The sequence below is a fragment of the Camelina sativa genome, chromosome 17, assembly GCF_030686135.1.
Source record: "Camelina sativa cultivar CO46 ecotype springtype chromosome 17, ASM3068613v1".
Taxonomy (NCBI): domain Eukaryota; kingdom Viridiplantae; phylum Streptophyta; class Magnoliopsida; order Brassicales; family Brassicaceae; genus Camelina; species Camelina sativa.
The window spans coordinates 39,152,036-39,164,055 of record NC_141896.1 but is presented as its reverse complement, the minus strand read 5'-3'; the positions used below and the strand labels follow the sequence as shown (position 1 = coordinate 39,164,055).

Below are 12,020 nucleotides of genomic sequence, written 5' to 3'. Positions count from 1 at the left end.
GGGCAACCATAGTGACTTAAACCTTTTAAAACCCTTTTGAAACAGAATGTAAAACCTTAAAAATGATGTTGTTATATGTTCTTTTTTTTTTGTTGCAGGCTGGCAAACAAAATGTTGATGTCGACAGCTCTCCTCACGTCGTTCATTAAACCATGTAGTCAAAATAGACCTGATTGTATCAAACAGGCAGACAATTGGATACTCACGAGTCTCTTTTAACCTGGAGTTAAAGGACTCGGCACAATTAGATGTCATAATGTTGTACCGGTTAGAAGGAGAATATGCACGTGACCATTTCCTAATATCAGCTTGCCAAAGATATTCTCCAAGAACCGGATCACCATTGGAAATTTGAGTGAACAAATAATCAAAATCATACTGAGTGTAAGCTCTTGAAGCATCATGAACAACTGGAAGAAGAGAAGCAGAAGCTCTAAATCGTGTTTCCAGGTTCTTTTGCAAGTGGAAAGTGCAGATCCCATGATGAGCATGTACATAATTTACTGATAGCGCAGTTGCAATTGAAGAAGCCCGATCAGACACAAAAACTAGATCCTCTTCATCAGGAATAATAGTCTTCAAACACCGCAAAAACCAATCCCATGATGCATCATTCTCAGAATCAACAACAGCAAAAGCAATAGGATACAACTGAAAATTACCATCCTGAGCTGATGCAGCAAGCAAAGTTCCCTTATATTTTGATTTCAAATGGGCGCCATCAATAGAAATAACTTTTCTCATCAACTTAAAGCCTCTAATTGATGCACCAAAAGCCAGAAAACCATATCTAAACTTATTATCAGAATCAGCTTTGATGTAAGTGATAGTACCTGGATTCTTCTTTTCTATCATGTGAAACCAACTCGGTAAAACCTCATAACTATCAGCAGGTATACCCCTAGCAAGTTCTGATGCATGTTCTTGAGCTCTCCATGCTTTTGAGTACGAGACACCAACTCCATGGTCATTCCTAAAAATTTCCATGAGCTGTTTGGGTCTGAGAGGAAGCTTTCCTCCTGCAAAATGGTTACTAACCAAACCAGCCAAAGTCCTTGCAGTTGCTTGGCGATGATTAACATTCCTTAAAGCAGAGTCACAGCTGTGCTGACTACTATACTTTCGAACAACAAAGCTATCTGATGCTTTAGCCTTAGTTGCAAGTAGCCTCCAACTACATTTTTCATCAATACATTTAAGAACATACCTCTTGTTGTCTGACTTAAAAGTATGAAACTCAAAACTGTGCTTGACTGCATACATCCGCATCTGACTTCTCATTTCTGTTTTGTCTTTGAATAACTTTCCACAAAACAGTGAATCAACATCGATTAGACCAGTTGAGTGTGAAGAACAAGATGGATACCCAACAGAGGTTGTCATGTTACGAGGAACACCCTCGACATATAAATTTGGTATTGGTTGATCCTGAAAGTACAAATAAATGGTTTTTTAAAAGGTTTTACAAGTTATTTAAAAGGATTTACAAGTTATTTATAAGGTTTTACAAGTTATTTCAAAGGATTTAATAAGGTTTACAACCGTTTTCAAAAGGTTTTTTAAAGTGTTTAAATGTAAGTTACCTTAGTATGAGTAGAAGTAAAATCATCAGAATTGCCAGTATATTGACTTGAAGAAGCAACAGGAGAACAATAAAAACGAGGAACACCCTCGACATATGGATTTGGTATTGGTTGACCCTGAAAGTACAAATCAATGGTTATTTAAAAGGATTTACAAGTTATTTATAAGGTTTTACAAGTTATTTCAAAGGATTTAATAAGGTTTACAACCGTTTTCAAAAGGTTTTTTAAAGTGTTTAAATGTAAGTTACCTTAGTATGAGTAGAAGTAAAATCATCAGAATTGCCAGTATATTGACTTGAAGAAGCAACAGGAGAACAATAAAAACGAGGAACACCCTCGACATATGGATTTGGTATTGGTTGACCCTGAAAGTACAAATCAATGGTTATTTAAAAGGTTTTACAAGTTATTTAAAAGGTTTTACAAGTTATTTCAAAGGATTTAATAAGGTTTACAACCGTTTTCAAAAGGGTTTTTAAAGTGTTTAAATGTAAGTTACCTGAGTATGAGTAGCAGTAAAATCATCAGAAGTGCCAGTATATTGACTTGAAGAAGCAGCAGGAGGATCACTCTCGACATATGGATTTGGTATTGGTTGACCCTGAAAGTACAAATCAATGGTTTTTTAAAAAGATTTTACAAGTGATTTCAGAGGATTTAATAAGGTTTACAGTTTTTAATAAGGTTTACAACTGTTTTCAAAGGTTTTTAAAACGGGTTGAAAAGACAATAAAAACATTTATACCATTGTAAATTACCCGAGTATGAGTATAAACATCAATAACATTCCCAACTAACAGATTTGAGCTTGTTTGATCCTGAAAGGATTTGTAAAGTATTTAAAACGTTTTACAAGTGTTTTCAAAGAATTTTATAAGGTTTTGTAAGCAATAAATAATTTAAAATTCTAAAGTAGAAAGTTACCTGAGTAACAGCAGTAACACTCTCAATAAAAGGAGTAGATCTAGGTTGACCCTGATAAAGAAACATTACTCAAATCAGTTACTTTTCTAAAACAATATTAGAAAGAACAAGAGAATGAGTTTACTAAAAATACCTGCTCTACAATCTCACAAAAATCCTCAACAGTAACACATAGATGAAGAACTCCTCCACTTTGTGCATATTTGAGTTTAAAAGCTTCAAGCTGCCTGTCATTTCTAATAAAGATAGGAATACTACCTATAGTAGAAGACTTAGCAGGCAATGAATAACTTAGCTTTAAACATTGTGCCTGAATATCAATGTCAAAATCTTCTAATAGAATTTTTACCAACTCACTAAATCTAGTATTCTCATCAATGTTAATCAAAGAAGCTCCCCTTTCATTATCAATCTCAAATTCCCAATGAATGTTGTTGTTCAACTTCCACAAACCACATACTGAATACAATTCAATCATTTCAATCCAAACAAAACCTGAGAAAACAAACCAATAAAACTACATTAAAAGAAGAGAGATCCAAACAACTATATCAAAGAATAACAGTAGATGTCCAAAGATCTAATAAAGGACATTATTATCACGAACAGATCTAAAAGAGCAAGTGTTAAGACCTAAAAAAATTCTGACATCAAATTTGAAATCGAAACAACAATCTAATAGCTAACACAAAATTGAAATTGAAATCAAAACAAAAATACAGAAACAAGCTTACACGATGGGAGAAAAAGACCTAAAAAATTTCAATTTATAACGGCGGAGGAGAGATTTGCTTTATAAGACCTAAAAATTCAATTGCTCAATACGATGGGAGAAGAAGAGACGAAGACGAAGACGATGGGAGAAACAATGATAACGGCGGAGGAGAGATCCGACCGGAGAAGGAGAGATGTCTCCGGAGAAGAAGAGACGAAGACGAAGACGAAGACGAAGACGAAGAAGGTCGACGGCGAAGGAAGGTATAATTATAAAACAAGGGCAAAAATGTCTTTAAAAAATAATGGAAGGGTATAATTAAAAATGATTATCAAAAGGGATATTATTAAAAAGGGGTATCAAAGAAAGGGCATTAGTAACAAATTCTCCGAAATTAATCATTTGTCTCTTTTGTATGTAGAATACACCGGTGTTAAAAAAGAATACATATTTACGTACGTTGCTTTCCAACTTTTAGAAAAAATATTAGGCAAAAGCATACTAATAATTGATGAACTAATAATTCAATAAAACTTCCCCTTTTTTTTTCACTGATGACTGACGAAAAATAAAAAAATTACAATTGGCAAAATTGGAAATCGCAAAAAAAGAAATGAAAAGGCAATTACGTTTTCAGTTTTCACAAATCACAACGTTTATTATAGTCAAATAAACGGTCAATATAACAAACAGAGTATTATGGGAAATTGTAAATGAAAGCAAATTGTTCACTCTCCAAAGCTTTTTATACTATTATTTTATCAAACACTCTCCAAACATCTATAAAATAAAACCCCAAGAGAGACAGACACGAGAAGCGTTGCAATGCAGATCTCGCTTACTACGGTGAAGGGAAAGAACATAAACCTTGAAGTGGAGGATAGCTCGGACATCATCGACCTCAAGATCCACGGACCTACACGTCAATTGGTTCTTGGCCTTGGTCCGGATCCTGGTCCGGGTGTAGTCATGCGGATTTTTGTATCGACTATAAAGGAGAAAACATTCATCCTAGAGGTTAAGGGGTCCGATACCATTAAAAATGTCAAGACCATGATCCATGATCAAGGAGGACCACCAGTGGACCAGCTGAATCTGAACTTTCATGGCACGAAGCTTGAAAACAGTCGAACCATAGCTGACTACAACATCAGACCCCGCGCGAACCTTGTCATTATTCAGAGTGGTTGCATTTGCTGAATGTTTTTTCTTCTCGAAAGTTTATCTGTTCTAAATACGTGGTGTGTTTTAAACACAATTTATGGGGTGATTGGTTTTCACTTTTATGATTGATATTTTTTAAATGGCTGTAATTTAAAAAAAATTAAAATGAATGAAAGTCACAATTAGTGGAATTTATATAAAGAAAGAGCTTAACAAGAAAAAATAAGAAGAAGCTCGCTGTGAGAAGAAAATCAAACACTGCTGTTAGGATATTAAAGTGTGATTGGAAAAAATAAAACCTAAAAAAAAAATTTAAAAATTAAAGCCTCTACAATCAGTCCATAATCACCCCCTTAGATGTTTTAAGCTTTCTTTCTGGTAATTTTCTCTGACATGCTCACAAGGAATATAATTTAGTGAAGATGTCAAACTATTGTTGAAATATTTTGAATGGTTTTAGTTGAAGGAATCAGTTTATGTATCTATACAATTTTAATTAGCATTAAGTTAAAAGAGATTATCAGAAGAAATAAAGAGGAAAAAGTCTGATGATTAGCTCTGGGGAAAGGAAACAAAACTAAATTTACCAAACCTTAAAAAAAAAACAAATACTCATCTTATTAGGGGTCAAAAGAAGGAATTATATAACACGTTGGACCACTAACAAAATATATGCAGAAAATCACATATGGATTTTTGTTACTCTTCTTTTGCTGGGCATCGTATTTTCAAAGGTTTCAATTTGTTTTCAAATCGAAATTGTAATAGTATCGCTCATTTACTAGCAAAAATTTGGTTGTACTACAAACACTTTCTACTCAGGGTGTTTTTCTCCATCTCTTTGGCTATCAAACGAATTGTATTCCCACTGTATTAATTCATCAATATAATTCATTTTTGACGAAAAAATAAAACCAAAATGTTAAAGAAGTACTAGAACGTGAAAGACTGAGAAGAATAAAAAGTAACAATCAAAGAGCCTTTCGAACTAAGGCTAATTAATTGAAGTAATTTATCGATATTACGACTTGTTTCCTTTTTTCGAAAAAACAAAAATTTAATACGAAGTAATATTGTAGATTTTCAAGAAGAAAACCATAAAGTCATTTGCTCTTCTTCACAACGGTCGATTAGTCGTCAAAGCGACGTTTTCCAAAAGGGTCACACATATTAAAAATATATATCTTGGGAAATTGTGAAAAAAGAAAAAAAAAATCACCCATTGATCTATAAACCTATATAAATACTCATATGCATTGTTAAACGGTTAAACCACTCGAGCAGATTTAAAAGAAAAAAAAAAGGTGAGAAGTATTTTCAAGATCGGTGTGGAGTGATGATGCAGATATCTATAAGGGATATCTTTGAAACGTTAATGACCCTAGAGGTTGAGGGATCCGACACCATCAAAAGCGTCAAGGAGAAGATCCAAGACAAAAAGGGCTTTCTGGTTGCTGATCAGAGGCTTGTCTATGACGGGAAACAACTCCAAGATGGTCGAACCTTAGCTGACTGTGGCATCCAGGATGGATCATTAGTTAACTTTATTTTCCGTGTCGCCCATAGCGGAAGATGGTCTGTAGTCTGTACGTCTAATTTGTGATTTTAAAGACCCTTGATAATAAGTTTTGCTCAAGGCAATACAAGGGAAGTAAGAATAATCTAGTATTTCCTATGAGTTAAATTAAATAAAATTACAATCTAGAGTTTCTTTCTGATTAATGCTACACAATTTGTGTATAACATACTATATTTTTCGTATGTTAGTTTTCTCTTTTATTAAATAGGAGGCCTGTTTTATTAATTATGAGGCCTCTTCTATCAATTATAAGGCATTTTTGCTAATTTAGTTTTTGTTTGCTAATTTTGGGGCCTTTTAAAATATTTATAGGGATTTTTACTAACTATGGATCCATTATTACTTTTAATTTATTAAGTATTTAAAAAAAAATTAGCAAAATGGACCTTGAAAATTTGAGGCACAATACGAATGTGTCATAGGAATTGGTGAGTGAACACTATGAACGTTGACTTTAAATAACTAGTAGGATAGTAACCGCGCTACACTGCATAATTGTTTTTTGTTTTTTTTTTTTGGTTAATTTTATATGGTGTTTATCTTGAAATAAATAAAATTAGATTGCAATGGTTAGATAATATATCACATTTATCTTATCAGATTGCAAGGTGGCCTATATAGTAGACAAAAACCTTATAAAATCCATAACTAAAACGTTCATCAGCATCTTAGTCATTCAGTATATACCAATACTCAATTCCCGGAGAGGAGTTAATACCTCCTTCTCAAAATAAGCTAGCTCACTTTAATCATTCGGCACATTCTCCAAAATATGCCTTAACAAATCAAAATCCTACACGAAAAAATCAAAACCAGAATGCCACCTCTAGGCTTTAGTGATGAAACAAAAGCTCCCTATATCACAAACACCAAAATAAAGCAGACACATCACACACACAAACAAACCTCTTCATAAAACTCTTACTCAAGGTATATAACTTGTTGAGGAAGAGGTATATTCCTATTAGTAAAGCTAAGCTTAGTAGCAGTAGAAGATATACTCAATCCCTGATCAGAAGGAAGTTTAGCTAAAGGACGAGCAACCGCACCAGCAACTGCAACACGTGCAAGAATCTACAAAAAATGGATTTTTTATAACTCATCTCCACAATTAAAGTAATTTCAATTCTCTCAAAAACAAACTCCATTGATGTTATGAATTGGAGATTACCTCAGGATGATCAGAAAAAAGAAGAGACCAAGCGATGTAACAGAGCTGAGGAATTTTTCACCAACCTTAGACAAATCCATCCCATAACTGCCTTGGGATAATAAGAAAGGGAGAAAGAAGAAAACCCTAGAGAGCTGTCGAATCCAGCACCATTATCAAGTTCGTTTAGATCTCCCCCATTGGAGAGAAATGGATTCCCCAAAACTGAATGGGAAGAGATTAGGCTGCATCTCTCAATCTCATCTAAACGGCGACAAAGAAGAAGAAATCGAGCATCGATTGATTAAACGCAATCGTTTTCTTTTTGTTTTGTCCACATAAGAGTAAAATCAGGTGACATATATTAATGTTATAATTTGATAGGTTATAGATTTTTACTAAGGTGTCAACACCAGCTTTAATGTTGAAGCTGATGTGTCACATCAGGAATGCAACACATCCTTCTTTTATTGTATTGATGCATACTCAATTACTCATTAGTTATCAAATATGGAAAAGACAATATACCCATGTAACTGAAATCTTAATGTAGAGACATCATGTATGTATAAGATGGAATTGTGATGTATTTCTTAACATGTTTTTTTTGTTTGTTTTGTAGTAATTGGAATCCTCATGTTGATCTCGTATAACATGTTAACGCACACTACAAATAAGCACACTATAACATTACAAATAAGCACACTATAAAATTAAAGATTATATGCATACTCAATTACTCATTATATTTAAAACATTACAAATAAGATTTATTTAAAACATTACAAATAAGCACACTATAAAATTAAGATTATATGCATGTTAATTAATAAGCTATTAAATAAATCTCATCTAAATTCATCAGTTTTACAAATGAAACCATTTACAATATCTAATTTAAAGAACAGTACTCTATAAAAACAAAACCTAACTATCGTTAATTGTTATATGAATTTGATATTATCGAAGATACCTTTAAATCTTTCATAAGCTAGCCATTTGGATTTGGAAATGTTTCCAATACTAAAACGTTTTTGATGATTATCATGTTCAATACATAAATTATCTCGATTTAACTAAAATAAGAATCGAGATCTAAGACTGGAATATATATGAATTAGAGAATTATTCAATACAAAAATTATAAAAATCAAAGATCTAAGACTTGCATAGATTTGAAAAATTATGGATAAGTATGCAATGAATCTAGGAGTTAATTTGTGGAGAACATGTTAATCAGTGATTAAATAAATCTCATCATAATTCAGTTTAACAAATGAAAAAATACAATACATAATATGAAAAAAAATGAAAAAAAACTAATTATCGATTAACAAGTTTATGAATTTGAGATTAGTGAAGATACCTTCAAATCTGTCATGAATGTCTAGATCGGATTTAGAATTCTTAACAAATCTGAAACGATTTGACGACGAGAAGATGACCATCACAAGATAAGATGTCATCTTTTACTTAGATGAATCAAACAGACACAATATTTTAGGTTTATATATATATATATTTTTTTATAGAGTTTTCCTAGATAGGTATCTAAAAATTATTGGGCCTTTCATTTAGACCGCATAATATTAATATTATTCTTTGGGCCAATACATAACTCGGTTAGTAATAAAAAAAAATTATTAGACCTCTCAAGTTCCATTCAACCCGACGACTTTTAGAATTTGCATGAGAGTTACCAGTTGAACTAATAAACTTTTCACTTGGTAGTAATAACTATATATTATACTACAGATGATGTTTTGTATATCAAAGAAAAAAAATTAAGTATATGAAATTTTAAATTTTGTTATCTATGGTATACACATCATGATACATTTGAAAATATCATATAATATCAATTTCATATTAGCAAATATACCTTTTCTTTAAAGAATTTTTTATTAAATTTGTAATATGTTTATAAGTCTCGAATGTTTTGACAGCGAAAAGATGACCATTACAATATAAGATTTCATCTTTTTCTAATAAGAAACAAATGAAACACATTATTTTAAATTTATATTCTTTCGTTTTTAGGATATTTTTATATGCCTTTTAAAATTAATTGGATCTTTTACTTAGACCACATAATTGATAATACTAATATTAACGTTTGGGTGCAGTGACAGAGCGGTGCCTAGAGAAAGGGAGGCCGAAGGCGACATCCTGAAAAAACTCGAAATAATAATTACCAAATCTAATTAACAAAAAAGATAGAATACAAGTGAAATCTTATTTTTGAAACATAATTTTCGTTTTATATATAAGATGATCTGTTTTGTTTCTTCATATAATAGCAAGTGCTCTGTTTTTTTACTTTTATTTATATTTTTAATAGTTTATTTCAATAAACTTTGTTGATTTGCCCAAAAACAATTTGTTGTGGTCAAGCTAGTATCATCCATAAGAAATAATTTTGCACAATAGATCTTCTAACTGCCCATTTGTTTTGATTTTGTTGTTCGTTTGTTCTTATAAAACCTATGCTATGTGATTATTATTTTTTATTTTAAAGATATTTTTTAAATGGCTGTAATTTAAAAATAAAAATGAATGAAAGTCACAATTAGTGGGATTTATATAAAGAAAGAGCTTAACAAGAAAAAATAAGAAGCAGCTCGCTGTGAGAGTGCTTTTAAGCTAAGGCTGTTAGGATATTAAAGTGTGATTGGGAAACAATATAATTTCAAAGATTTTTTAAAAAATTAAAGCCTCTACAATCAATCCATAATCACCCCCTTAGATGTTTTAGGCTTTCTTTCTGGTAATTTTCTCTGACATGCTCACAAGGAATATAATTTAGTGAAGATGTCAAATTATTGTTGAACTATTTTGAATGATTTTAATTGAAGGAATCAGTTTATATATCTATACAATTTTAATTAGCATTAAGTCTGATTATTAGACCATGTGCATCGGTGAGAACCATTTTCACTTTCTCATATATAATATTTTAATCATTTTAATTATTTATTTATATTTAAAGTGATAATTAAAGAATTAATCTAATTATAAAGAGACACATGGCAAATAAAGTTCTCAAACAGTTTTTAGAGTTTTTCAAATGAGAAAAGTTGAAAAAGTTATATCATTCTCTCTCATATTTTTTTATAAATTTTTATTATATAAATCTGAAGAAATTTTTTGAGAAATCAGCTCTGGGAAAAGAAAAAAAAAAATTAATCTACCAATTTTTTTTAAAACAAATATCTTATTAGGGGGTCAAAAGAAGGAATTATATAACACGTTTGACCACTAACAAAATATATGCAAAATCACATATGGATTTTTGTTACTTTTCTTTTGCTGGGATATCGTATTTTCAGAGATTTCAATTTGTTTTCCAAATCGAAATTGTAATAATATTGTTCATTTACTAGCAAAATTTGGTCGTACCACAAACACTTTTTATTGAGGGTGTTTTTCACCAACTCTTTAGCTTCAAACCAATTATATTCCGATTACATTGGTTCATCAATATAATTCATTTTTGACAAAAGAATAAAAAAACAAAAATGTTAAAAAAGTACTACAACGTGAAAGATTGCTAAGAATAAAAAGTACTCCCTCCGTTTCAAAATATAAGATGTTTTAAACAAAGTACGCAGATTAAGAAGTTTTTACTTTTAACAAGTTCAACCAATCAGAAACAATACTGCATAATATAAATTACTAAACTAATCTAAAAGTTATATTGAAATTTGAAAACATCTTATATTATGAAACAACAAACTTTTCCAAAACATCTTATATTTTGAAACATAGGGAGTAACAATCAAAGAGCCTTTAGAACTAGGGCTAAAATTGAAGTAATTTATCGATAATACGACTTGTTTCCTTTTTTCGAAAAACCAAAAATATAATACGAAATAATATTGTAGATTTTCAAGAAGAAAACCATAAAGTCATTTGCTCTTCTTCACAACGGTCGATTAGTCGTCAAAGCGACGTTTTCCAAAAAGGGTCACACATATGAAAATTTATATAATCTTGGGAAATTGTGAAAAAAAAAAAAATCACCCATTGATCTATAAAACCTATATAAATGCTCATACGCATTGTTAAACGGTTAAACCACTCGAAGATTTTTCTCGAGCAGATTTAAAAGAAAAAAGGTGAGAAATATTTTCAAGATAGGTGTGGAGTGATGATGCAGATATCTATAAGGGATATGTTTGAAACGCTCATGAACCTAGAGGTTGAGGGATCCGACACCATCAAAAGCGTCAAGGAGAAGATCCAAGACAAAAAGGGCTTTCTGGTTGCTGATCAGAGGCTTTTCTATGCCGGGAAACAACTCCAGGATGATCGCACCTTAGCTGACTGTGGCATCCAGAATGGATCATCAGTTAACTTTATTACCCGTGTCATCCTCCGCTGTGGTCTGTACGACTGATTTGTGATTTTAAAGACCCTTAATAAAAAGTTTTGCTCAAGGCAATATTAGGGAAGTAAGAATAATCTAGTATTTCCTATGAGTTAAATAAAATAAAATTACAATCTATAGTTTCTTTCTGATTTATGCTACACAATTTGTGTATAACATACTATATTTTTCGTGTTGGGCTGAATTGTTTGAGATAATTGAGCTCATTTATTTTTTATTTTTCTTATGAATTTATAATTTTTACATTATATAAAATCCCATATGCTTAAGATTAGTGGGGTTTTTCTCATTTATGTATTTTAGCTAGGTATTTTGCTGAAGCATCCGACTAATTACAGAGATGAAACAAAATACAACACTTCGATCAAAAACAAGTGAGTAAATGGCTCACACACACTGTTTGCACAATATATACATGAAACCTGCAAGATATGCCCAATCTCTTATTCTCTGATCGAACAAAACGGTCTCACCGTACTTAATAAACCCATGATTTTTATACTCATATGCAT

The 12,020-nt window shown here is 31.4% G+C and overlaps 2 protein-coding genes across 2 annotated transcripts; one reads left to right on the top strand and one right to left on the bottom strand.

Annotated features, from left to right (window-relative positions):
- Positions 1–16: 16 nt before the first annotated feature.
- Positions 17–2,988, bottom strand: LOC104715606 (uncharacterized). Its single transcript, XM_087497003.1, has 5 exons — positions 2,644–2,988; positions 2,511–2,561; positions 2,345–2,404; positions 109–1,428; positions 17–22 (listed from the first exon to the last, which is right to left on the bottom strand). The coding sequence occupies exons 1-5, from the start codon at positions 2,986–2,988 to the stop codon at positions 17–19; spliced, it is 1,782 nt and encodes a 593-aa protein (XP_087353129.1).
- Positions 2,989–4,043: 1,055 nt separating this feature from the next.
- LOC104760025 (polyubiquitin-like) lies at positions 4,044–4,579 on the top strand. The gene has a single exon (XM_019239462.2). The coding sequence runs from the start codon at positions 4,051–4,053 to the stop codon at positions 4,423–4,425; it is 375 nt and encodes a 124-aa protein (XP_019095007.1). The 5' UTR covers positions 4,044–4,050; the 3' UTR covers positions 4,426–4,579.
- Positions 4,580–12,020: the final 7,441 nt, after the last annotated feature.

Excerpts from the sequence above, each read along its gene's own strand:
- LOC104715606 (XM_087497003.1), bottom strand. The coding sequence starts at position 2,988 with ATGATTGAATTGTATTCAGTATGTGGTTTGTGGAAGTTGAACAACAAC. Across the intron at positions 2,405-2,510 it reads GTGTTACTGCTGTTACTCAG|GATCAAACAAGCTCAAATCT; the intron begins GTAACTTTCTAC and ends AAATCCTTTCAG. Across the intron at positions 1,429-2,344 it reads ATGTTTATACTCATACTCGG|GATCAACCAATACCAAATTT; the intron begins GTAATTTACAAT and ends TTGTACTTTCAG.
- LOC104760025 (XM_019239462.2), top strand. The coding sequence starts at position 4,051 with ATGCAGATCTCGCTTACTACGGTGAAGGGAAAGAACATAAACCTTGAA.